Here is a 25345-nt window from a genome sequence, read left to right on the forward strand (position 1 = left end):
GCGATATCGGGGATGACGGGTAAAAGGATTCACAAATAATTGAGTGGGTGGATGTATAACTATTATACTAAAACATATGAAGTAGATATACTTCCGATTAGATCCCTTATGGATTTGCCACAGAGCAAGCCACCATGAAACTGTGACTAAAGGAATATTAGACGGCGGTCTGGCCGACGGGAGATCGTGGGGGCAAATCAAATGTCGTGAGAATCTGGAACTATAACCTGACCATCCAGTACCCTCCATTTACCTGGAGCTCTGCCCTTCGACCCACTGGGTCGGAACGCACTGACTGGTCTGTTGGGGGATCGTCCCACTGTCCCAGACCGTTCGATCGCCTATTTTAAGTTGGTGTATTACCGCTAATACCACCTCCTCGTCTTCTCGTTATCCATTGGTTTTGGCCGGTTTCCGGGTACGGCGGCAAACATTTCGCCTTAGGCCACGAACTTATCGCCATGTATAGTGACGGTCATGGTGGGAAAGTAAAAATAACACTAAAAATTGAAAAATAAAAAAAAAAGGAAAAAAAAGCACTAAAAAGTGGATTGCTTGAGTAACCGATTGAATATCATTTTTTGCCATCAAGGGGGTTGATAAAAAAAAAGTTGAAAAATTTAAACCCACTAAACAAAGAAGAGAAGAAATCGGCATGGAAGATTAATTCGAAGGAAGGAAAGATAAAGCAAAAAAAGAGAAAAAGAAAAAGAAAATCCTCGCCGTCTGTCTCAACTTAATTTCGTTTTCGCCCCTCTTGACTCTTAGGAACAGTAACAGTCGAAAAATCCAAAATTCTCCGGTCATTAGGTTTCTTATCAACGATCATATCATTGCCTTGATATATTGTGTACTGCGGCTCCGTCTCCGGTCCCCATTCTCCTCTCTCATCATCATCTCCACATCTCGCATATATTTCCTTTCTCCCTCCATGATTGATCATCCGTTCTGTCTCTTTCAACGTCGGGGTTGAGTCTCAATAATTCCCCAATCTTATCCTTGTTTCCCCTTTCCTTTGCCTCACATTTGAAACGCGATTGCTTCACTCGGATTATCTTACGTTTTCTTTTTTCTTTGTTTCATCTCACTAGATGTCGAGCTTTCAAGGTATGTACACATCTGTTCATCGAATCATGATGCAATCTCCTTCTATGGCACCATTCCCCTTGTCATGCCACAGCGATTGTTACGCCGGTGATTTTCTCGAATCCCGTTCTTTGCGAGTCCTTTTGTATCACCACAGGGAGTGATGGGGTGTTGTGATACGTCCGTCTTTGCCTCTATTTCCCGAGTACGGGACTGATGTCCAACGCTCCTTCTTGTGGTTTGTTATTCACCATTTCTTTCGCATTTTCCCACCTTGTCGTGTGCCGATCTTTCTCGAAGTCAACATTTCTACCTTGATTTCGATTCACTGGTTCTGTAGGACTGGCTATATGTAAATCTGTCGCCACCGTTGTGCTCAGCTTCAACCTCATGCTTCAGCATTGCTTTCCACTACCACACACTGTACTAACGCATCCAAAAGATCGTATTGACGGGGCTAGCTTGTATAAGATCCTCGTCTCTTAATATCTACAACCCTAAGAGAAGCCAAAGTTTCCCTGTTGCTCAATTAGATCGCTTCTTGTGTTTGATCGCACAAATCCGGCCGGATGCCATACACTGCACCGCTCAAGTCTTCGCCTTTCGCGCAGCATATTGAGAACATTGAGCCGGAATCTCAGTCCTGTCCCACTTCACCTACCTTGGTTGACCCGCCGGCGGGACGACCACGCCTGTCTCGGTCTTACTCTTCCACGGCCTACGTGCGCAGACACCGCAGAAGCCCATCAACCAGCAAATCGTTCACATTCCCAACCCCAGAAAATGTGCGGAAGTCCAAGCAGACAATAGATTCTCATGCTACCATCAGGCAATCGCCACCTCCACGAAGTGACGCTCTTATCCCTCCTGGGGCGATGATCTCTCCTCCAGAGTCTGCCCCGAACTCTAGTGATGAAGAGTCTACGTACGGTCACAAGGAGGGGCTTTGCCTGCAGGAGTTGGAGGTAGCCGTGAGGTCTATAGAGCAGAGGCGCGTTTCCTCTCCGGAGCGAGAAACCCAGGAGAGGAAGCCATCGTCAAGCGTAACACAAACAACTAATCCTACTAAGAAGCAGTCTCATCCACCTCTTTCCAAGGAAGCGCGCAAAATTTCCCATTCACGCTCAATAACAGAGCACGCCATCGATCTAAAGCAAGAAGAGGCAGTGACGAGCTCCCCCGATGAGAGCGATGGAGATGACGACCCGCGGGCGAAACAACCCATGGTGCGTAAGAAGTCGGGGGAGCTCGTTAGACCGGCTCTCCGCCCGCCTTCAGCGCGACGGCGCCCGTCGAGCATGCCTGGGACACCAACATACGCTAAGGCCGTTCACTTTGATGCCCAGCTAGAGCACATCAGGCACTTTTTGCAGTTGGATAAACCCCAGGCTGTGAGTGCTGGCGGATCCCCAGTAGACGACTATGAATCTGAAGGCGGTTTTCCGTTCAACAAAGATCAGCCGGACATGACTTCCTATGAATGGGACATTAGACTCCCAAACTTCCCTAGGGATGTTTCAACCCGAGCTCATCAACGAGTTCGGCTTGAACGTCTGTTTTTGTCGTCGGACAAGAACACCTTAGTTGGTGTGGTTGCAGTTGCTAATCTAGCCTTCCACAAACATGTCGCAGCTCGTTTCACATTCGATCATTGGAAGACGATCTCTGAAGTTATTGCAGAATACAGTGACGATGTTCGCCGTAAGCAGATTAATGATGGATATGACCGATTTTGCTTCAGTATCAAGCTGGACGAGCAGGCAAACCTAGAAAAGAAGACCATGTTCCTTTGCGTTCGTTACTACGTCAATGGACAGGAATTCTGGGATAACAACCGGGCAATGAATTATCAGGTTACCTTCCTTAGGATTCCTACATCGAAGCCCGACCCTCATGGTCTGCTTGTCAAGCCGATCTCAGTGTCTCGCGCTCCCCTTCCTCGGAGCAAGACCTTTGCTGGTTCTAACGCCAACAATCAAAGAAAGTCTCCGTCTTTCGATGACTTTTCGAGTATGAAAGACTATCTTTCCTTTGACCGTAACACGCGAGGTACTAAGGATCGGCCCGCCTATGGAGTCAAATCACATGATGACGATGCGGTGGCTCCTACGCGTCGTGACAGGCAGTCTTCCCAGATATTTGGTAGTCGTTATGACTTTGAAGCATCGTTAAATGCTGCGATGCGCACAAAGTCAGCGCACGACCGGACCACTCTCACTGCTCGGGCAAAGTCTGAAGGTTCCCCACCAGGGGCCGAAAGGTACAGCCCAGTCAAGGGACGAGGTGCGATTGTCGATCGGCCTCTGGACGACAGTCACCCACAGCCAAGAAGCCAACCTCAGGCTGAACAATCGAAGCCATCCACTTTATTATCAAGCAAGCCCCATCGAGAGTCCTCCGTGTATAAGGAGCTTGTTGACCGATATTGCTTCTTCGGTTCTTCGAGCCCTTCCCACAACACTCGTCCCATACCAAGCTTGGATAAGTCTTCCTCTGAATCGTCACCAACAGCGTCTCCCAAGATGGACACAGCTACTGGTGGCAGCTCTCGCAATTCTTCACCCACCCCACACAGTTATCCATATATCGAGCCCATGCAAAGCACTTTCCTCAAGGAAACACAAAGACCAGCAGTTATTCAAGGATGAATGAATCTGCGCCCTAATGACGAATTATATTCCGTCTTACACGTATGACGAGTTGGACGTTTCGTCATCTAAGATAACATCTACTAATATCCAACAACATACTGCTTCCGTCCATCAGATACGACATTGAATGATCATCTTCTTTCCGATGTTGATACTTACGATGTATCGTGCAGTATGAGATGTGTCATTTCTATTGCAACCTTTAATCTGACCTTTGCGATACCTCTTTTATCTTTATTATGGTTGTGCCCTTTTCATGGTATGGAAGCTCGAAGAATGGCCTTTGCGATGGTAATAAACCGCGAGTTCCCACTTCTTGCGCCAGCTTTTTTCCACTGAAGGGGCATAAAAGTCATCGTCACATGGTGTTGGTACCTCGATTTGTATGCTCTCGCCCATGTGTCAGTTTTTATCTTTTATGCTTATCTTATTCTTCCTCCTCATGATCATGAAGTTATGTGTCTCTAGTAATCTATCGGTCGGCAGCATTTATTGAGAGCGTTTCCCATGATAAGGCACCCGCACGAGGATGTCGTTAAAAGATGTCGATTGCATTTAGCATATTGTTAATTATCATTGATTCTACTTGAGCGTTGTACGGGGTTTGATCGCACAATTTCGTCCAACTCCCCTCCAGAGTTCCTTTTCTTTTCTTTTTCTAAAGGCGCCTTGGTATGATATGCGATAGCGGAAGGATGTATGACAGATACAATACAGGTTTACAGTCAGATTAAGAATAGTTCTGACATGAGCTACAAGTTTTCGATGGTATCTGGCGAATAGCACTTCCGAAGCTCTCTGACTTACAGTGGGTGTTACTAGGCTAATACAACGTAATATGACTAAATAGTTCACCTTGCGGATTGAAGTTGTACACATGGTTTGGTAAATGTCGGCCGTGGCGCGTCCTCACTGGAGTAGGTATGTAGGCGACCCGCAAGGAGAATGTCAGGTATGAAATCTGGGTTTCATTCATCCCCAGAAAGTCGTGGGTGTAAGAAATTGAAACTTTAAATTATTTCTCTGGGTATTGCAAACATATAATAATTGCTTTGCCTTGCCTTTTGTGGAGAATCATGAGTACAAGATATTCTGAAAAACTATCGTATTTGATGAGGTTGAGATATCCGACGTTATCGTCACGTGATAGCGACCCGCCCCTCGGGCCCGCGTTCCAGCAGGTAATGCGCCAAAACAACGAACGCCCAAAAACACGGGCTTGAAAGCGGTCGTTCATAACGCCCTTTTTCACCCCCGCTACCCGCCAATCAACATTCTGCATTGCTTTTGACTGTCCCAGGGCATCCTCCTATGATTAGTCATTAACCCTGTGTGAAATTCTAGGGCGAAATCACCCTTTCCCTTGCCGCCCGCCCGGAAAAGCTATATAAGCTATAGCCCCTCTCGTTACAAGGCCTTTTCTGACGGTCTTTTCCCTTTTTCTTGCAACCTCTGATTTCAGCAACTGGTCCGCAACGCGTCGCGTCCTATCATCCTACAACTCACCATTTCCATCTCTATCTCATCGATTTTTATCTCTTTTCATCCATCTTGAACTTTAAACAACATGTCTGGACGTAAGTACTTTCCTGTCGTTCTCTCTCCATCAGCGTCGTCAGCATCCAGGTTGATGATGCACTCCCGATGGCACGTGATGTCATGTGCTAGCCTGAGGCACTCGCTGCCTTGCATCCAACATCCTACCTATGGACACTCCCTAGCCTACTCTACACCCATCCATCATTAACTCTTACTGACATCCGTCCAATTTAGGCGGTAAAGGTGGCAAGGGTCTCGGCAAGGGCGGCGCCAAGCGTCACCGCAAGATCTTGCGTGACAACATCCAGGGTATCACCAAGCCTGCCATCCGTCGTCTCGCTCGCCGTGGTGGTGTCAAGCGTATCTCTGCCATGATATATGAGGAGACCCGTGGTGTTCTCAAGTCCTTCCTCGAGTCCGTCATTCGTGATGCCGTCACCTACACTGAGCACGCCAAACGCAAGACCGTCACCTCGCTGGACGTGGTCTACGCCCTCAAGCGCCAAGGCCGCACTCTCTACGGTTTCGGTGGCTAATTTCCTCGCCTTCGAGTCCTTTCTGTTTTGTTCCTCGTCCAACGTGCAATGGTGACTGTCGTCACATGACCGATTCTCGCTGGCTCGAATGGACGGAGGTGATGAGCGCTTTACGGTGTGATACTTGCTAATCAATTTTGTTTTTCACGGAATCTGAATCATGATTACCACTGGGTATGGGGTTTTGGGACGGTCGGCTTGCTTTTTTGTTCAGAAGGAAGGTATCTATCGGGTTTGGTACGGTTTTGTTTGGAGGGAGCAATGGGTTGAACTTTTTGTAGACTCATTGGAATAACAATCCAACTATCTAGTAACATTTTCTTTTGAATCACATCTTGTAGACAGAGAGTAGAGCCTGAAGGTTCACAGTTTACATTCAGGATCACATGCCGCGACCGTTGCATGCACGGGCCACACGTGAGCATGACGTGACGTTATCCCCAAACCAGGGCTTTTGAACCTCGGCCGATGTCCAACGAGAAGACCTCTGCATACTAATCATCTGGATGTTGCATGATAACGAATTTTATCCATTTCTACTTCATATCTATTCGATATGAGCCCATACTCAGCCGCCCTGTATTCGATTCTGATCCCGCAATCCACGACTTGAGCACTATCATCGACCTTTACATGTACTATAATTCCCCACTTTGACAGGTTTTCCTGACGCTGCAATTTTCGCTAGACAAAATGCCCGAGTACGAGGTGTCATATAACCCTGAGCTGGTATGTTGTCGCTGTCCTTGTTTACTTCTCACGGAATCCTACTTTCTAATACCGTCGGCATTGAACTACAGGATACCTACTCCCTTTACCAGCGATATGAAGAACCCCGACCGAACAAAGACTGGAAAACAGCCGCCCTCCGTGGCCCAGCTCTTCCAGCTCTCGGAAATGCAGTAGCTGGTGCTGTTGGAGCGGCTATCTCAAATGTCGCTACGTACCCGTTGAGTCTTATCATTGCCCGGCTGCAAACACAAAACCAACGCAACCCCAAAAAGACAACGAAGACTGAAGGCAAGGGTGAAGAGGAGAAGACAGAAGGTCGAGACAAAGATACGGAGGACAGTAATGAAGAAAACGAGGAAGATTACACCAATATTCTCGACGCAGTACGCAAGATCTACGCCAAAGAAGGACTCGGAAGCTTGTACACTGGTCTTGCCCAAGACACAGTCAAAACCGTAGCCGACTCGTTCCTATTCTTCCTAGCATACGGATTCTTCAGACAGCGGAGGATTAACGCCCGGTACGGTCCCGCCCGGAAAGGCGGGAAGCATGTTGTCCTACCTATATTGGACGAGCTAGCCGTCGGTGTTTTGGCGGGCGCGTTCGCCAAGCTGTTCACGACGCCGTTGGCTAATATCGTGGCGCGAAAGCAGACCTCTAAATCTTCGTCTAGTACTAGAGATATAGCTGCTCAGATTCGATCTGAGAAGGGGATCAAAGGGTTCTGGTCGGGTTATTCGGCTTCTCTTATCCTTACGCTGAATCCGTCCATTACATTCTTCCTAAATGAATTCTTGAAATATAGTTTCATTCCCCGGAATAAGCGCGGAAAACCGTCGGCGGCTGCAACCTTTCTGCTAGCTGCTATCAGCAAGTCAGCGGCATCGTCAATAACATATCCGATTTCAATGGCTAAGACTCGAGCCCAAGTCACCGGCTCGAGCGCCACCCCTTCAACTCATAGTGGAGAGAAAGACGACTCTGATGATGGATTGTCATTGATGCCGTCCACCATTTCCAATGTGGTTAGTATAGCTCGTACGGAAGGTATCCAAGCTCTCTACGCAGGCCTACCAGGCGAAGTACTCAAAGGCTTCTTCTCCCACGGGTTCACCATGCTCGCAAAGGACGCAGTATACTCCATCATTGTACAGAGCTACTATCTTCTCCTCGTCGCTTCTCGACAATACCCTACACCGGATGAATTGATCGAGCGAGCCCGCCAGCAAGCGGAGGAATGGGCCGAAGCTGCCCGAGAAGGTGCCCGCGACCTCGCTGAAAAAGTCAAGGATACAGATGCCAGCGTTCTTGATCACAATGCGGGCAATGTAACTATTGAAATGAGTTCTAGCGGCCCCGTTCCCCCAACACTTGGCCTGCCGGAGGGAAACGAGACGGCAGAGTTGGTGGGAGATTATGTGGAAGATGAAGCGACCGAGTGGAGGAGCTTATACCATTGGTTTTGGGAGAAGGAGAGGTATGGAAGGGAGTAGCACCATCCTGTATCTTACATTTTTGTGCATTTTGATGACGTTCAGCGAGATTGTAGTTGTGTTGCGAAGTCAATTTGGTGTTAAAATGCGTGTTCATGTCAATGTGTCTTGACATATATATTTCTCGATGTCACTGTAATAATAGTATTGAGTAGCAACATGGAAGTATACAGTATATGCGTCTATCGTGCACGAGGTATTCCTTCATACTAATGGTCCCTCGTCGTATGACTGGTTTATCAGGTTATCGATACACGCTTACTAGGTAAAGTGATTATTGTTGTATAGTGGTTGATTATTATCATGGTTATCCCTGCTCCAGGCAGTTCAGTGAAAAGAAGCGTTACATCAAACCAATAACAGGAACGCAGAATAGTTCGTCAAGAAAGATCATACATAAAACAGGAGGTAAAGACGCTAGACAAACAAATCAATCATAAATGTTCAGACAGCCTCCAGGTATGCAAGCAGAACACACAGTCCTCAGACAGAAGGATAATATGCACATATGCCAAATCTTCGAACATCGTAAACCGTCTGTACCTGAAAGAGAACCGGAACATAAAACAAAACCAAAATAAAAGGTATCATAACAATCTGTTTTTGTCTTCCTCTGACCGTTGCCGGTATGCGTAGTAAATTATCGGTAATATTCGTGACAATTGAAAAACCGTCATATCAGTTCGTAGGATATTAATGAGAATATAGTAGTTCATTCATAAATCGTCAATTTATCGTTATGTATCATGAGGTTTCATGTGCAGCAAGCATTTTCATCTAAACGCTTGCTGTTCTGCGTTTCTCGCTCGGTTTCTGTGCATATGCAGTCAAGAGGCGGAACCCGGTGCCTCGCTTCTGGCATTCGCGGAGTACCTTCCTATCAGACCAGATACTGAGGCCTGCATCACCGTTCGCCAGGACTGGTATCTCATAGCATCTTGTGTACCACCAGCGACCGACTCTGGCGACTATTTTTCGGATGGATTCGTCGTTTGAAGGCGAAGGGGAAGGGTCCGAAAGGAGGTCGCCGAGGGATAGGTCAGTGTCGTTGGAGGATGATTTGCTATGGGCTTTTGTCTGGGCGCCTATCGATGAATTGGAGGGGTGTGACAGTGCGGTTGAGGATGTGGCTGTCACTGCTAATGTGGACGGGTTCGATGATGATGTGGATGAGGATGAGGCTGATGATCTTACAATCACCCCTGCGACTGGAATCCGTACTATACAGCGTCGTAGGTTGTCGAACCCGTGTCGTCCCAGCAGGCGTTGTATGCTGTCGCTTGAAGGCTTGAGGCTGATACTGGGGTCTGTTAGGTATGTCCTCTCCTTCAGGTTTCTGACAGCTTTTCGGGTGCGAATTCCCATGTTCACCATGTCGAGATCGAGTAGGCTCATCTCCATGTAGCCCCCCGGGCGCAGCACACGCTTGCACTCTGAGATGATATTGTCTTGAACATGTTCGGAGCATGCTGCGGGGAAGCGCAGAACAGCCACTGTGAAGTATCGTTTAGGGAACGGGAACCGATACTCAAGGTTTGCATGGTGGATAGTGTGGTGGTTGGATGGTGGCTGCCAGGCGTCTGGATGTTTGGATCCCGTCGGAGTCGGTGCATCGTTCAGGTTGTACACCTCAGCATTAGGATATGTCAAAGCACAGTAAAACGACCAGTCATCGTTTCCTAGTCCATCCACTACTAGAATCCGCTCTTCCTCTCCATTTTTGATATGATTATGAGCAGGACTGAATAGAACCCTTCCGAAGGACAACCATCGACTGGTCATGAGTGATCCGGATCTGATGTTGGTTTGCGCTGTCGGCCCCTCCCGATCACGCTCAGCAATATCAAACAGAATTGTATTCCGTTGCCGACAGGTTTCGAAGCTTGGTGAGGGATTTAGAGAAGGTGATGTGAGGAAGCTGGACTGCTGCTCAATGGACAGGGATGGAGTTGACAAATTGTTCAGATTCTCTTCATGCAGATTTTCTACACTTCCATCATTGTGGTAGCAGGCGATTATGTCACTAAACGAAGGTTGACTAGAAGGCACAAGTGACGAGTGTAGAGTCGGGGCAATCTTGGATCGCCTCAGGTGGAAAGACCCACTGCTTGAAGTTGGAGATGCCGGAGTGAGTGCTACAGCCGGATTCTCAACAGCTGTGGGAAAGGCCTGGAGATCGGAGAACCCACTGAGTTCAGCCTGAAGAGCTCTACTTGCCATGGCGGCCAGTTCAAACTTCTCATCCGCCGCTGAATTACCTGGGCAAAGAGGCCTCGCAGTTTCAGGAGAGAGAACATGATCAATGAGGTCATCATATTCTCCCCACACTTCATCTTCAGTTAAAGCGGACTCAGGCTCCGGGATAACAGCCGTGACCGCCGCTAGGCTCTCAGAGCCACTTGAACTTGTTATGGTCGTCGTTGACTCCTTCCTAGGATAGAATGTCAAGAATTGGTCCGAAGAGTAAGGCCCAGCAATAAAGTCCAAAACACTACGGCTCATAGGGTCGCCAAATGGTTGAGTAAAATCAAAGCCAAAGCCTGACGGATTCCCATGATACACCCCTGATTGAGCCTCCAGCGCGGGCAAGCCCGGCGGTGAGAAGTCAGATAGCGTAGTCGCCACCGGGGCTGCGATCGAAGGAGAATCGGCCATACTGAATGGTCTTGAGAAAGATTGCAAAGCTGGTCGGTGCTGCCTGTCTCTTCTCGAGACTACACGTGGAATCCGACCAACTGATGCGAGGCGTGTTGGGCGCTGCTCTTCCATGGGTTCTGCTAGATTTGGGGAGCTGGGAGGCACCTGATCCTTATTGAAGAAGACCTTCGTAGAGGCCTTGAATTCGCTGTTCAACTTAGGAGGGGACGGCAGCAAAATAGATTCGCTGGGCTTCCTAATATTCAAGGCCGCTGGGATCTCCACTGGAGTATCTGGCTTTTCTTCCTCGGTTGGTGGTGAATCCTGAACATTCCGTATAATATCGTTCAAGCTTTCAGTGTCAGCATCAACCAAGGCATAATGTGCAATAGGCCGGTGAGCTGCTGCTGCTAGCGAGACCTTAGCTTGGACACGATGGGGAGGTGGGAGTGGAGTTTCGCTCTCCGCATGTTTAGTGTCGTGGCTTTTCTGGAAAAAATTCCACTTTAGACCTAATCCTTTCTTGGGTGACTTATTTGACTGATTCGTCGCTCCATTCGTCTTCACAGAATTTGGTGAACCCCTAGCACCTGGACGGGATTGCCCAGAGCTAATTGTACGGACCTGTGGTACAGGCATGGGTCTCTCGGAGTCGACATTCGAGCTCGATATTGGCTTCTCTAGGTTCTCAGCATTGAGAATCTTTGGCTGGTGGATAGATGCAGGAGCTGCCAACACATTATTTTCTGGCTTAGTTTCTCGACTAAGGCTCTTGAATTTGCCAATGGTATCGGTCGAAGACGTCAACGACTCAGTGGAGTAGCCGTAAGACTTTGGGGCTGCGGCCTTCTGGGATAGGCTCGTTACAGAGCTTGTACTAAGACCGCTTGAGCTTTGCTCACTCTGTGTTCGAGCCAATGTCGCACCGTCAACACCTCCACCATTGATAAAGACAGGCTCGAGACGATCAAGCAAGAAATCATCGAGTTCCATGTCTGGACGACTGTTCATGCTTCCTTTACTAGAAACAGATCTAGATGCACTTCTCACCGTGCTGGTAGATCTTGCCCTAGACCCGCTACTGGTGGCGCTTGCCCTTCGACCGCGTTGTGCGTATTTGCCGTATCCTTCGTGCCCCGTTCCCGCAGACGGACCTTTGCGAGTCGCACGACCTCCTTCGGACGATTTTGCTTCCAATTCAGGCTTGGACCTTTTCGTGAACAGCCCAAATCTTCGAATCTTGGATGGGCTTGCCGGGGTCTGAGGCGTCTGCCGCGCCTCTGTTTCTCTTGTTGAGGCCCGGGGGCTTTTTCTTGAAAGCTCAGGTGACAGACGAGAAGGCAGCTGAGAAGAACTTCTCGACTGTAGTGAATCTACTGAAGTTGACGCCGATTTAACGGAGCCTAATGCAAGCCTCTCAGAAGTGAATGAGCTTTCCTTTGACGGACGTCTGTTGTGGCTTGACACTATATCAGGTGACAGGTTACTTCGGACCACGGGTGATGGCTCCACCTGCAACCTATCTGTTCCCTCTCTACTCGGCCGTGCTGGTATGTACGTGGCATTACTTTCAGTGCTCTCATGTGGTCGAATAGCTTGGGAGTTCTCTTGGCTTACGGAGCCTGACTCTGTATCAGCCTTCTCTTGTGTCTTTCTCGGGAGACAAGATTTGGCGACTGCTTTTCGGGAGAAAAGGCTGTCGGAAACAGTGGAAGTATCGGCTATCAGTCCTTTCGCTGCAAAATCCTGACTTCGTCTTTTACAAGAAGAGGTTGCGCTCGGCTCTGGGACGGAACCAGGGGACTTGTTAGCTCTCGGATGGACTGAATGATCTTGTGATGTTTGTTGCACCCCCCGCGACGAGACAGGAAGTCTGGTTTGGGATGGGCTTGGTTGTCTGATACGGGGTACGGCCTTAACTGGCTGTACAATTCCTGGGGAATAGGAGGACAAGGATGTGGGTGTTGATGTCCTACTCCACATGCCCGGGGAGCCAGAGTATCTTGTTGACGGACTACTGGCCGAGGCAAATATAGGAGTTGGAGGAGGTAGGTTTTGCGTATTGAGAGTAGTTCGTAGACTTGCAAGCTCCTTTGGTCCATTGTGAACCTGCTGTTCGGGAGGTCTTCCCACGGTTGTATCCTGAGGTGTGTATGATGAAACTGTTTCCTCTATCGACCCGGTTTGACTCTTTCGGGGTGGTGAACTTCCACCCATGGCTTGGCCCGGATGAATAGTATCTGGGATCATAACATTTAGTTTTTCTGTCTTTATACCCTCGGTAGTTGACTTGTTATTCCCAGTGTGTTGCCCAATAGTCGGTGCCTTCCTCCGAAGAACATTCCGTGGTTTACCACGGATAGGCTGTTGAGCCAGTGAGTTGGAAGGCGTCTCAGTGTTCACCCGTGGCGGTGGTCCTCTCTCTGTATTTAACACACTTGGAGTAGAATGAGCTACTGAAGGCAATGGATGCGTAGCTGCTCGCGGAGGCAACAACGAGCGGGCATTGTGCGTAGATAGTATTCCAGAGGGCTTCGATGGTGCTACAGGATGACGTAAATCAGCGTCGGAAAAAGATGATCCCTTGTTGGACCCGGTCTTAATGTTTGTGGGCCTTGCAATGCGCAGCGCTGATGATATAGAAATTGAGGAACTAGAGACTCTCGTCGATGCATTGATAACAGGCAAGGGTGCGTTTCGCGACTGGTAGGCAAGGTCCTTTAACCGCGGTATTCGGCCACTCTCAGACTTGTGCGACACCATGGTGCTACCTGAGTCAAATTTCCAGCTCCAGTCCGAAGACTAATAATCCAACCGTGGGTGAAATAAAGTGTGGCCATGGAATCATCCCGGCTAAATAATGATCACTGCTTCTAATATAACCGCTAACGATGTAAGCATTACACCTAAGTGCGGTATGAGAGCCGAGATTTACCTACCTTCAAATCATATCACCGAGATTAGAAAAAATTGGCCAGCAACCATTAAACCCATATCAGCATTTCTGAGGGCGTATAGTAAAACGAGGCAAAAATAGATATTAATTGGGTTGGGGGGGTTCTATTGGTGGGACAGAATAAGCACCAAAGGAAGAGCAGGCAAAGCAGAGAGAAGATAGTTTTGCCAAAAGAAACTCGTCGACCTCTTTTCTATACGAGGGGAGATAGTGATGCAATAATATCCAGGATAGCGAAGTACTTAAAAGCGGTGAATTTCTTTCTTTCTTTCTGATTTTTTAAAGAATGACCGGACAACTTGCATGTACTCCGCCACAGCCCACTGTGGCTAACATGCAATGCAAAGTTGTTGACTGTTGGGAGCTGTGTCTGCACAACCACGTCAGAGGAGAAATTTTCAAAAACGACAAATAGAAAATAGTAGTAATTTAGCAACGTTGACACAGAGACCAGCTGTGCAAGAAGTAAAAGAAAGGAAACGGTAGGAAATAATTTTAACGAGCCGAATTTAGATCATGGAGCGAGAAAACTTGGGGCAATCTGGACTTTTCAAGTTCAAGGATGTACCCAGCGCTAATTTGGACCATACCAAGACAGACCGGCGCAGCGGGGAGACATGGTTTCTATTCGCAGACTAAGTGCCCATATAGAGACCGCAGAGAGAAATCCTGGATGGTTCTGTGCGATCGACATCGGACCCGTTGTCGAGCACAGATGTGACTGGGGAGACTATTGGTGCGAGCACAGGTAACTTTGTTTCTGTTAGCGATTGTATTAAGCCTTGGATAATTTAGAATCGCCAAGAATCGACGAGAAAGGTAAAGATGGTGCAGACTCCCTCTAAAAACACGACCCCCGACTAAGAGTGGATCTCTGTCAACCGTAAAAGGAACGTGCACAGCAGTACGCAGAGAACTGAAGTCAAGGACAGGTCCACTGTATGGACCCAGTCAGTTTACTCTGACTGGTAACATAATAGCCTCAGCGGATTGGATACACTGCAACATGGCAGTTGACAGGTTGGAATGGGGTTGAGTGGCGTGAGATAGCGGAAAAGTCCGTCGTATGCGCAATCGGCACTTTCGCCAAAAGCCCCTCGTCAAGCACACGCCCAGATGGCAGATGCAGGCATCAGCAAATCTGTTGGTAATGCGGTGTTGCAGTAGTCTAGGGCTCTATTTGGTCTGTGTGTCGGTATGCAAGCTGTGATAGGACGGAATTCGGACAATTTCTTGCGAATTTCTTTTCTTAGTAATGAATAGTTCCCAAGTCAGGTGGTGATCAGTGACTTGCGATCGTCCCCCCCGGCGAGGCCGAACACCACTAATTGATCATGATGCATGTACGACGCTCACTTTTGCCTTGTTCAACATGACAATTTACAATTCCTAGACGAGCTGTTTCGTACTCTAACAAGATGACCCTCTTGCCCACCGTATTTTCTCTATATAATCTTATCCAGGATGCATTCTAAAAATCAACCATACCTGAGTGCCAGAATGCTCCATGCCTGCCACATCAGAAAGGCTTTTGCTCTCCCGTCACCAAACCGTAGATTCTACGCTTCTGGTACGCCGAAAGGTTCGGGGCGAACCTTTGAACACACAACAAATTCTCCATGGTATCAGTGGGATGGCAGATAAGTTCAAGGCCGAAACGGGCCAAATAGATGGGTCTGAAAGAACCTCATAATATAACAAACAAGAGCCACTCATAGACATGAAAGGGCATCCCGGACAAAGAAGCTGAGACCCCGGGGTCAATTAGGCCGGGCCCCAAATGCAAAATGGCACCGTCCAGTCTGTATCCTTTGTGTGTGGGGACGCTGAGCCGTGGGTCCTGATCCGCCGCTAAATGGAGAACCAGCCATGGGCGATCCTGATTGACGGAAGACGGCCTGACGGGCACGCGCGAGGCGACATGGATTCAATCCGCCAGACTTTAGCACCAGTGGGCAAAAGGCAACTGCGGTGAGGGATTCGCCAGACCAAAGCAGAGGCCTCCGTGATACTTCCGGCCCCTGTGGGGACGGCGGTAAATTCGAACATGCTTTAACGGGTGTGAAAACACGGTCGCTGTGCCGCAGCAAGTACGGGGGTCTAGACAAATGTTCCAAGTACCAATCACGGATCGGCGCAAAAAACTCGAGATGTTGGCCCAGCCTTTGTGATCGGACTGGTTGAGAGAGGAAATTCGATGTGAGCATCTAGACAGACTAAAGAGAGTAGTTGAAGTAAAGACCAAGCCCGTACTTCTGTCCTGCAATAGCGATCATTCTGCGCACTTAGCCAGTTGTCGATCAGATCCGATCAGGAAATTAGTCGACATACTATTCCGAGCGAAGTGGGCGCTGGTTTGCTGCAGGAACAGAATCCGGTCCTGCACTTTTCAGCTGACTCGTGTATTTCGCCACTTCCACGGGTCTGACACCAACATGATAACGTAGGACAGCATATGGCATGCTACGGAAGAAAGGGGAAGGATCAAGAAAAAGAAAATATACTATGTCTGTGACGCTGATCGGTCGAAGCTCCCAGTTCAGTTACGGTGTCTCCATCCTTCCTGTTGATCCTTTTACCTATTACGGGTTGTAAACCAGGCTCACCATATTTCTCTAATAGCGCGCTCACTTGTATGTACGTACTCTGTAAGTAGTACGAGTGTCTCGTATTGCTTCTGACTATTGAGGTTGACCCGATATTGCTGGGCACTTTCTAAAACAAGGAAAGGAAAAAAAAAAAAAATGGAGAGACGTGCCGTGTAATATGGTAAATGCATAGACTAAGATTCCACAGTAATGATTCCCTCAAAACGCCTATGAGATTGCACCAGATTTAGAAAAACAAAGTGGTAAAAAACATGGAATTAATCACGCAGCGGTTCCAAATCGCTTCTTCCTAGCCTCCAAAGCGAGCTTATCCTTTTCACTCAAGCTGCTGGCAGGCTTCTCATTGCTGCGTTGGTTTTGACCTTGGTTACGATTACTCGGACCCCGTCGCCGGTTCTGATTTTGATTCTGATTCTGATTCCTGTTCCTCCCACCGAATTCCCGTCTTTTGCCTCCCCGCTTGCCTTGATCATTCTCGCCGCGACCCCTCTTGCGGGTCTTTTCGCTGGGAAGTGCCTGGTCCAATTTGCTAACTCCAGTTGTAGCCGGTTCCTCGGGAGCAGCACCAAACCGTTTGGCCCTCTCGAGCTTTCTCTCCGCTTCTTCAATAGCGGTCTTCGAATCTTCAGTAATACCAAATTTCTCGGCACGAGCCTTACGCTTCTTCAACTCCTCCTCCATATCAGTAACGGAAAGGCCAATGGAGTAGTCCGGCGCGGGCTTCTCCTCAGCCGGAGCTGCCTCAGTCGTCTCAGCCACTTCAGGAGGTGCTGCCTCGGTTCCCTCTTGTGCAGTGGGGGCCGCATCCCCGTTAGATTCTACCTTAAGATCGTCTGTAGTAGCGGGCTTGATGTCTTGCTGCTGGTTCGGAACTGCAGAAGGGTTAGAGACAGCGGCCTGGCCGCCAGCAGCGATCGTAGCAGCACCAGCCTCGGTCGAGGGCTTCGTTGCGGCAGCATCTGCGGCAGGAACATCATCATCCTCCCAGTCAATCACATCCTCTGCGTTATCGGCTTTTGCGGCCGGCACTGCAGTCTGAACCTTGCTGTTATCATCCTCCTGCAGGCGGGCAACCATCTCTGCCTTCTTGCCAGTATGAGGCAAGGAGCGAGACTTGAGGATCTCCACTAGCTCAGCATTGGTCTTCTTGCCGTAGTCGGTGGCCATTTTTGATGGAATGGATCGTCAATGGTCGATAGCGTTCGGAGATGAGCGGCGATTCGTTGAGCGCGATACTAGCGACGGAGGAGATGAGCGGATGGCGCGGGTCCAGCGCGTAGGATTGAAAAAATTTATATTAGTCGTCAGCAGTCATGCGACCATGCGACAAGTAATATCGTTGATTCGGACTGGTATTGGATACTTAATGGGTGGTGTAGCCAGATGGCAAGGTTGAACCGAGCTCTTGGTAGAAGCGTCGCGTTGACACGGTAGCGGACACCTGACCTATCTGCGGCTGACTTCCCAATCGGGATATGTAGTCACGTGAATTAATCCACTTCGCCTTGTGCCTATGAGAAAAGGATTATCCTGGTAACTCCTCAGACAGATCTCGAAGCTAAACATTGGAATAGATCTACTGCCGTCACACAATATTACTGAATAAAGAGGAATGGGCTACACAAGGACCGTTTAGATCCTGTTGACGGTGGAAGGTTTCGTAGTTTTTGAGTCATGTTCAAAGCTTCCAATAGCAGTTTGCCAACTGGGCAGTGGGAGAGCCTTTGGCGTAAAAGGGTCAGCTAGAAAATTTTGAGCTCATCGGAACGTCTGATAGTTCCTAGCTGAAAGGCGGGAAGCTGGAAAGAAAGTGATGACATGGCAAGCGAGATGTGGCTGTGGCAACTCTCGATATTCCGCGCCACGGCGCCACCGATATCATCATGTGATCTATAGACTATGAGCATTGTGCGACAGTCCATGTTACCTAGTATCCTTCCATGATTAAAATCTAATTCTTGTTAGCTAGCGCCGATTTTGGGGAGTGGTTTATTGTACTAAAATGACTTGCTGAGCTATATAGTGTGCAATATTATCACGAGTAATATGGCTAACGACGAGCTGCTACGAATATACCTTCTGTCAGCATGTGCCTTCCTCTATTTCTTTCGTTTTTCTAATTTATTATACCGGCCTATATTCGTGAGTAAAGGTATCCAGTGATTCTAACCTGCTTAGACAACAAGGCTGATCTAAAGGAGCACCCAGTCATTTCTTAGAAAGTGGTACTGCTGCGTCTGTCGGTAATTTCTACGCTTGGAAGTTCGTCCGTAGATCATGGATTGATAACAAACGACAATAAGCAGCATTGCTATTTGTCAGCGGTTAACCCCCGAGTACATTCGCTGCGTTGACCGTTCTGAGAGCAAGCAGACCATGTCTATATCTTTCAAGTCATACATTAATCGGAGCCGGCTCGAAGTTCACGAGGGTTGTTTCTAATTGCTCCATATACGGACCTGTACAGACAACATGACTATGGTTTCCGACCACATTTTACCGGTTTACAAGGATCAGTAGCAGGCAGTGCAAGATATATGTAGCGTTTGGAACATCACGGCAGATCATGTTTCACCTACGCTGATAAGGCTGGTAGCCCATTCTAACATTCCCTTTTGTACCCTAGACGTTCTACTAGTACTAGCACCTTGCATGATGTGGGTATATCTCCTGCAGCAAAAAGGAATTGGTAATCATAACAGATGAAATTTAAACCTCGAACATTTAGATACATACCAAATAACGATCACCCGCCCTGGTCGGTAATAGCCTCCATAGTAACAGTTTCGATGCTGTAGTTCAGTTTAGCCGAGCTTTAACTCGGTAAGTGCCTGGAAGAGATCCCGAGCGAATGACCCACGTGCCGATTACCCGATCGATATTTGAATCTGACATTCAAAGCAAGCCTTTTCGCTCCACTTCCCCTTCGTTTGTCGTTTAGGCATATCAAGCGAGTCAAAGATGAACAGATTCGGCTCGAGACATGTTCCCCAGAGGTTCAAATTGAGAATTCTTCCTGGAGTCTATTTATCAGCCTTGAGTTTTAGTACCCTTGCCTCGCAAGTCAAGTAAACCCTTACAGAAATGATCAGACACAAGGGAATCCCTACGGCCCTCGAGTCGTACGTACTTTGGAATGTGGGGCATCACGCAAAGATCGTTTCGGATCACCTGTGGAATTTTTCTTCTTGTCATGTTGCATTGCATTGATAATACACCACTAATAAGAGTACTTGAAACCCAACCCCCCCAGCTGGAAATGTGGACGAACACTCACTTCTCATCAAAGAAGCATCTACTTCTGCCTACAATTCGTTATCAATGTAGAAATCTCTTTCAACATTCTCTAGCTTTGCTTGTTTTTCTCTTTACCTTATCTATCTTGATACCCCTGACAGTCGCATGACTCTCATTTAAGATACCCTCTTTGAATTAATTAATTGTGACATATAAGCACAAAATGACAGTCTATGATATAGAAAACAATCCCAACGAAAAAGTTCTCCCGTCAGGGGTGTACCGAAGCAAGATCCCTTATTTCCGCATGCTCATTGATCAGGGCGCCATCACCCAGAATGTCCTCCACTTTGACTACCCCGGCTCAGGAACGGAGGAGGATCCATATGTCGTGTCCTGGATCTCAAATGACTCCCGCAATCCCCAGCTCTTCAGTTTTGCCAGAAAATTGACCATTACTCTGGTCGTCGCGTTTTCAACAATGGTCGTCGCCTTGACATCGTCTACATACAGCGGCAGTGTTGGGAGTATAGTTACATCATTCGACGTCAGCACGGAGGTAGCGACCCTGGGACTATCACTCTTTGTCCTAGGTTTTGCAGTGGGTCCCCTACTTTGGGCGCCCATTAGTGAAGTCTTCGGACGCCAGAGACCCTTCTTTGTCAGCTTCCTGGTCATGGCTGCATTTTCAGCTGGCTGTGCCGGCGCTCAGAATATCTGGTCACTACTGATCCTGCGCTTCTTCGCAGGTGCATTTGGATCTGCACCGTTGACCAATGCTGGAGGCACGATATCTGATATGTTTACAGCCCGCCAGCGCGGTCTAGCGCTCAGTTTGTACGCTGCAGCACCCTTCTTGGGGCCTGCCCTAGGTCCAATTATCGGCGGGTTCCTGAGCATGAACGCTGGCTGGAGATGGGTGGAAGGCCTTCTGGCCGCTTCTGGGGGACTTGTGTGGATCATGATGGCGTTCGCAGTTCCGGAGACATATGCGCCTCTTCTATTACGGCAACGTGCTGAGCGCCTGTCACAAGTCACAGGCAAAGTCTACCGTAGCAAAATTGAGCTCGAAAAAGGCAAAGTGGCGCTTAATACCTTGCTTAGAAGGTCCCTCTCTAGGCCATTGGTACTACTTTTCACAGAGCCCATTGTCCTCCTCTTTGCCGTCTATATCGCCATCATCTACGGTACATTATATATGTTCTTCGCCGGATTTCCCATTGTATATGAGCAGGGTCGAGGATGGAACCCCGGGGTTGGAGGCCTAGCCTTCCTTGGTATCATGATCGGCATGATAATAGGCATCATCTTCACTCTTCCCGCCAACATGCACTTCATAAAGATTCAGGACCGACTCGGCGGCTTTGCCCCCCCGGAAGCTCGACTTCTCCAGTGTATGGTCGGGGCTGTAGCTATCCCAATTAGCCAGTTCTGGTTCGCCTGGACGGACTATCCTTCCATTCATTGGATCGTCAGTATCATCGGTACGGCACCATTCGGCTTTGGCGTCATCCTCATCTATCTCGGTGTTATGAACTACCTAATTGACTCGTACACCATCTACGCAGCATCTGTGCTTGCTGCCAACACTATCCTCCGCTCTATATTCGGTGCCGTCTTTCCCCTTATTACGGGATACATCTATGATGGCGTCGGTATTCACTGGGGCCCATCTATTCCCGCATTCCTGTCGCTGCTGTGCACGCCCGCTCCTTTTTTGTTTTACCGTTATGGTGCTGATATCCGCAAGCGGTGCAGGTATTCCGCTGAATCATTCCACTACATGCAAAAGTTACAAGAGAATGCGACAAACAGTGCCAACACACAGACCAAGCAACCAGCCGTGCAGGCGAATGAGTATTCTTCTTCAGAAACGAAATAGGCAGTTGATTTGTCTTCCGACAAGAGCTGCCTCTTAACCCTGTGTGAATATTGGTACAGGCGTATATAGAAGCTGTTTGCACATACATGTGGGTTATGGGTACTAGAGATAATGCTTTAGACAAAAGTTTAGAGTATATTAGATCAGGCGAATATTTATTTTGACATACTTGTTTTCTTTCTACTTTATATAGAGCGTTTTACAATGTTCCTCGCCACTGGACAAAGCATCGACGTAATGAACCGGTTATCAACAAGAACTAGATTATACAAGGTCCTGGTCTGCACGTCGCTGATAGGTACTTTCTTGGCTGGACAATTGAGGTTACCGTTGTGTAGTTCTAGGCACCGTATAGGCCTATGATATAGTTCGGCCTTCGCGAGTTCTATTTAATGCGTGACAGGATAATTACAAGTTTATATACTAGTATTATACTATCGTAGGTATTCTAATATAAATATAAAATCAATACAGACTGTTCAATGTCTTCATCTTGTACGGTAGCTTTACAAGGCGCTTGATATATATTTTGCTAATACGTACAGAGCATCTGAGATCAGATGCAAGACAGCGATGCATACCACTTTCAATTAAGCAAACACCTACCACTCCTCAGAATCAAGATACCTCACTACGTCTCCAACAGTTTTACCTCCCCAGATGACTAACTCCGAGTCACATCGGTTCGCAGCGGATGCCCTCCGCATGTCGGACCGGATCCGCAAACACCCCCAACTAAACAACGCGGGGCAGATCCGAAGCGGAACAAGCCGCAGGAAAAGCCATGACTATATAACGCTCCATACACACCAACAACTATACACAACCTAATCCTCAACCCAATTGTACCAATTGTACACATAAAAAAAAAACAGCAACATAATGGACCCCCAACAAGAAAAGAAACATATCACCGCCGGGGACGCAGAGTCATTCACCACAAAAGTCCTCACAGCAAACGGCGTGCCCCTCGAAAATGCCACAATAATCAGCAAATGCCTCGTGCAAGCCGACCTCCGGGGCGTAGACACGCACGGCATAAACCGGATCCCATCATACATGGAGCGTATCCAGCAGGGCGTGCTGGATGCTAAGGCCCACCCGTCCCTGAAGCAGATCACACCTGTCGTCGCACAAGTAGACGGACAGAATGGGTTTGGGTTCGTGGCCGCGCACATGGGGATGGCGCGGGCGATTGAGATGGCGCGCGAGTACGGCATCGGGTTCGTGTCTGTCAAGCACTCGAATCATTTCGGCATGTCGGCGTGGATAGTGCAGCAGGCGTTGGATGCGGGGATGATGAGTCTTGTGTTTACGAATTCGTCGCCTGCGTTGCCGGTTTGGGGCGGTCGGGAGAAGTTGATGGGGGTTTCGCCTTTGGCGTGTGGGGCGCCGGCTGGGAAGGAGAAGCCGTTTATTTTGGACATGGCGCCTTCGATTGCGGCACGCGGCAAGATTTACAAGGCTGCCCGACGTGGGGAGAAGATCCCCGCTGACTGGGCGTTGGATGGGGAGGGCAGGCAGACCGAGGATCCGAATCGGGCATTGGAGGGCGTTATGCTGCCTATGGGGGGTCCCAAGGGGTCGGCGTTGGCGGTTATGATGGATGTGTTTTCTGGGGTTTTGTCCGGGTCGGCGTTTGCCGGGCATGTTACGGGCCCTTATGATCCGTCGAAGCCCGCGGATGTGGGCCATTTCTTGGTGGCTATTAAGCCAGATTTGTTTATGGGGTTGGATGACTTCAAGGAGCGTATGGATTATCTTTATCAGAGGGTGGTTGGATCTGAGAAGATGGCTGGTGTGGACCGGATCTACTATCCTGGGGAGATTGAACAGATTACGCGCGAGGAAAGAGTGAAGACGGGGATTCCTTTCGTTCAGGCTGAAATTGATGCTTTGAACAAGGAGGCGGATAAGGTCGGGTTGGAGCATCTTGTCGTATCATAGTTTGCTTGCGCTTATATTGCAAGAGCTTTTATGTCTGTAGCATCATCACTGGTTATGTTTAGGATTTTTAATGAAGATATTTTACCCCTGGTCATTCGAAAACTACCGCGACAGTAGCATGATAACTAAGCAAGACAAACAAGGCAACGGACAGTAAACAAGGATAAACAAAGTACGGCACATAGGATAGCACGGCCAGGGGCCTTCGGGACACAGAATCGGAAGAGTAGGCGAAGGCAATTCGTCAACCGTAGAACCAATATTCCGCCGCATAGTCTACCTGGAATGTACCCTTACGCTTCTGACAGTTGGCTGGAGGCTGTCCTCCCACTGTATGCAGGCGGTAAACTTCCTGAGGAACGGATCAGCATCAATCTACCAATGACAAAACATACCCAACTTACTTTGATACCATTTCCACTAACGGAGGTGAGCTTCAACCAAGGCACGTTTACAGTGCTACGGTCGGGTGCGTCACTACTCGCAGCCCTTTTGGATGCCACCCAGTCACTCCCACCAGCAAGTCGTAGATCGAAGGTTGGCTGGCCAGCAGCATTAAACTGGTGTTTTCCCAAGATGAACTTTGTAGCTGACGAGGAGAGCTGACTGCCAAGCACGGCAAGGAAGGGAAGTGCCTCAGATTGTACTTCCTTCACGACAGGGGTGAAGTTATGAAGAAGTGTTGGATTGGACGCGGCGAGGCAGGAAACATCGACCAGCGTTGCAACGGCACTCACGGATTTGGGTACTGTAGTGCTGGAGTCATCCTGGCAAGTGTAGCTTTGTGTTCCTCGTCCTATCGTAACGTATTTGAGGCTGAGACCTGGGCTGGGCCCCGGGAGCGATCCATGAGATGGGAGGTTAGTTTTGGCGAGAGGGCAGTTGGAAAGGTGGAGGTTGTTGAGGTATTGGGAGATCTGAGAGAACATAGTGGCGATGTAGGGGAGGGCAGGTGATGCTTCGGCGCGGAGTATGGCAAGATAGAAGAGCAGTACATTGATGAACAACATGTTAAATGGAAGGTTGGTTAACGTGAAGCAAGAGAGAAATAACAGGCAGAATATTTGAGCCAAGCAAGACCGAGTAGGAAAGTTGCATGAAACTTGGATTGCAGGAGATATGCTCCTCTTATATAGTGTTCTTCTGCGTTTGGGTATTCACTCTGGCCTGGCACTTAACACATCCAACTCACTTAGACCTACCATTCCATAGGCCCTCCCAGATTCATTATCAGGTAATTTGTGAATGAGAAGTTCACAGTTTATGCCTTGGCGGTTCTTTTACATGGATACCTACTGTGGTGAGTAACTCTGCAAAAATGCTGCTCCACAGAGAAGCATTAATCCTGTAGCACCTGTTGGATATGTACACTGCCTCCATATATACACCCTCACTTGCGAATAGGTTACCAAGCCAAAAATCCTTCAAGGCTACCTGAAGATATCGCATCTGCTAAGCCGCTCGGCGAGAAGTTAGAAGAACAACGTTTCTGGCCCATTGTAGGTTGTTGTGCTCTGAATGTCTATCAGTTCCCCTATATCTCAAACGATTGAAGCTCGCAATACTGTTTCGGGAATTTTTCCTTTTCTCTACTCTGTTACATTGTAAGTATGGAAGTTGTATAGAATTCAAAAACAATATACAGCCGTGCATGAGGCCTGGAGACGAATGTGCCTCACCATTCGGGTTGATAATAAACTTCTATGCACCGCAAAACCAACAGGGGGCGCAGTGAAGAGTTGGAATTGAGGCCGAGACGATACATATGCCGAAGACACATAACCAACCGCATACGTTTGTTAAGCGCCGTACATCGACACGTGTCATAGATTAAATTGATACAACTCCCCCATTTCGCTTGGTAGATTCAGAGATAAAGGAAACTTACTGTTACTGGGCGCTTAGTGGAAGTGAATTACCGTATGACGTGTTTTTGGACATTCTCTGATATAGAACGGGATTCATCTCAATCAAGCAAGAAAGGAATTGAGTGACAAGTATGTAAAGAACGAATTAGGTAGAGTAGTATTCTTTAGCAGT

General features: G+C 48.3%; 10 protein-coding genes across 10 annotated transcripts; 6 read left to right on the top strand and 4 right to left on the bottom strand.

Annotated features, from left to right (window-relative positions):
* The first annotated feature begins 1299 nt into the window (after positions 1-1299).
* On the top strand, positions 1300-3855 carry BDV37DRAFT_110427 (protein phosphatase regulator GAC1). Its single transcript, XM_032078366.1, has one exon. It carries the CDS (start codon positions 1656-1658, stop codon positions 3732-3734), a length of 2079 nt encoding a protein of 692 aa, XP_031946582.1. The 5' UTR covers positions 1300-1655; the 3' UTR covers positions 3735-3855.
* Positions 3856-5134: 1279 nt separating this feature from the next.
* On the top strand, positions 5135-6178 carry BDV37DRAFT_110589 (histone H4). Its single transcript, XM_032078369.1, has 3 exons — positions 5135-5234; positions 5299-5314; positions 5511-6178. The coding sequence occupies exons 2-3, from the start codon at positions 5305-5307 to the stop codon at positions 5810-5812; spliced, it is 312 nt and encodes a 103-aa protein (XP_031946583.1). The 5' UTR covers positions 5135-5234; positions 5299-5304; the 3' UTR covers positions 5813-6178.
* Positions 6179-6505: 327 nt separating this feature from the next.
* BDV37DRAFT_267974 (putative mitochondrial carrier protein) lies at positions 6506-8037 on the top strand (the record flags this gene model as incomplete). The annotated part of the gene is made up of 2 exons (XM_032084100.1): positions 6506-6541; positions 6613-8037. The coding sequence occupies 2 exons, from the start codon at positions 6506-6508 to the stop codon at positions 8035-8037; spliced, it is 1461 nt and encodes a 486-aa protein (XP_031946584.1).
* Positions 8038-8294: 257 nt separating this feature from the next.
* On the bottom strand, positions 8295-13703 carry BDV37DRAFT_110575 (uncharacterized protein). The gene is made up of 2 exons (XM_032078368.1): positions 13614-13703; positions 8295-13559 (listed from the first exon to the last, which is right to left on the bottom strand). The coding sequence occupies exon 2, from the start codon at positions 13435-13437 to the stop codon at positions 8815-8817; it is 4623 nt and encodes a 1540-aa protein (XP_031946585.1). The 5' UTR covers positions 13438-13559; positions 13614-13703; the 3' UTR covers positions 8295-8814.
* A 1551-nt stretch (positions 13704-15254) lies between these two features.
* BDV37DRAFT_110573 (uncharacterized protein) lies at positions 15255-16004 on the bottom strand. The gene has a single exon (XM_032078367.1). The coding sequence runs from the start codon at positions 15835-15837 to the stop codon at positions 15391-15393; it is 447 nt and encodes a 148-aa protein (XP_031946586.1). The 5' UTR covers positions 15838-16004; the 3' UTR covers positions 15255-15390.
* A 260-nt stretch (positions 16005-16264) lies between these two features.
* BDV37DRAFT_237086 (SAP domain-containing protein) lies at positions 16265-17966 on the bottom strand. The gene has a single exon (XM_032080680.1). It carries the CDS (start codon positions 17404-17406, stop codon positions 16501-16503), a length of 906 nt encoding a protein of 301 aa, XP_031946587.1. The 5' UTR covers positions 17407-17966; the 3' UTR covers positions 16265-16500.
* Positions 17967-18151: 185 nt separating this feature from the next.
* On the top strand, positions 18152-18925 carry BDV37DRAFT_237087 (uncharacterized protein). Its single transcript, XM_032080681.1, has 2 exons — positions 18152-18391; positions 18441-18925. The coding sequence occupies exons 1-2, from the start codon at positions 18286-18288 to the stop codon at positions 18539-18541; spliced, it is 207 nt and encodes a 68-aa protein (XP_031946588.1). The 5' UTR covers positions 18152-18285; the 3' UTR covers positions 18542-18925.
* A 254-nt stretch (positions 18926-19179) lies between these two features.
* Positions 19180-21582, top strand: BDV37DRAFT_237088 (MFS transporter). The gene has a single exon (XM_032080682.1). It carries the CDS (start codon positions 19700-19702, stop codon positions 21356-21358), a length of 1659 nt encoding a protein of 552 aa, XP_031946589.1. The 5' UTR covers positions 19180-19699; the 3' UTR covers positions 21359-21582.
* A 683-nt stretch (positions 21583-22265) lies between these two features.
* BDV37DRAFT_237090 (Ldh family oxidoreductase) lies at positions 22266-23367 on the top strand. The gene has a single exon (XM_032080683.1). It carries the CDS (start codon positions 22418-22420, stop codon positions 23303-23305), a length of 888 nt encoding a protein of 295 aa, XP_031946590.1. The 5' UTR covers positions 22266-22417; the 3' UTR covers positions 23306-23367.
* A 182-nt stretch (positions 23368-23549) lies between these two features.
* Positions 23550-24315, bottom strand: BDV37DRAFT_278230 (DUF3455 domain-containing protein; the record flags this gene model as incomplete). The annotated part of the gene is made up of 2 exons (XM_032085994.1): positions 23550-23657; positions 23710-24315. 2 exons carry the CDS (start codon positions 24313-24315, stop codon positions 23550-23552), a joined length of 714 nt encoding a protein of 237 aa, XP_031946591.1.
* Positions 24316-25345: the final 1030 nt, after the last annotated feature.

Source organism: Aspergillus pseudonomiae (genome assembly GCF_009193645.1).
Source record: "Aspergillus pseudonomiae strain CBS 119388 unplaced genomic scaffold BDV37scaffold_3, whole genome shotgun sequence".
Classification (NCBI taxonomy): domain Eukaryota; kingdom Fungi; phylum Ascomycota; class Eurotiomycetes; order Eurotiales; family Aspergillaceae; genus Aspergillus; species Aspergillus pseudonomiae.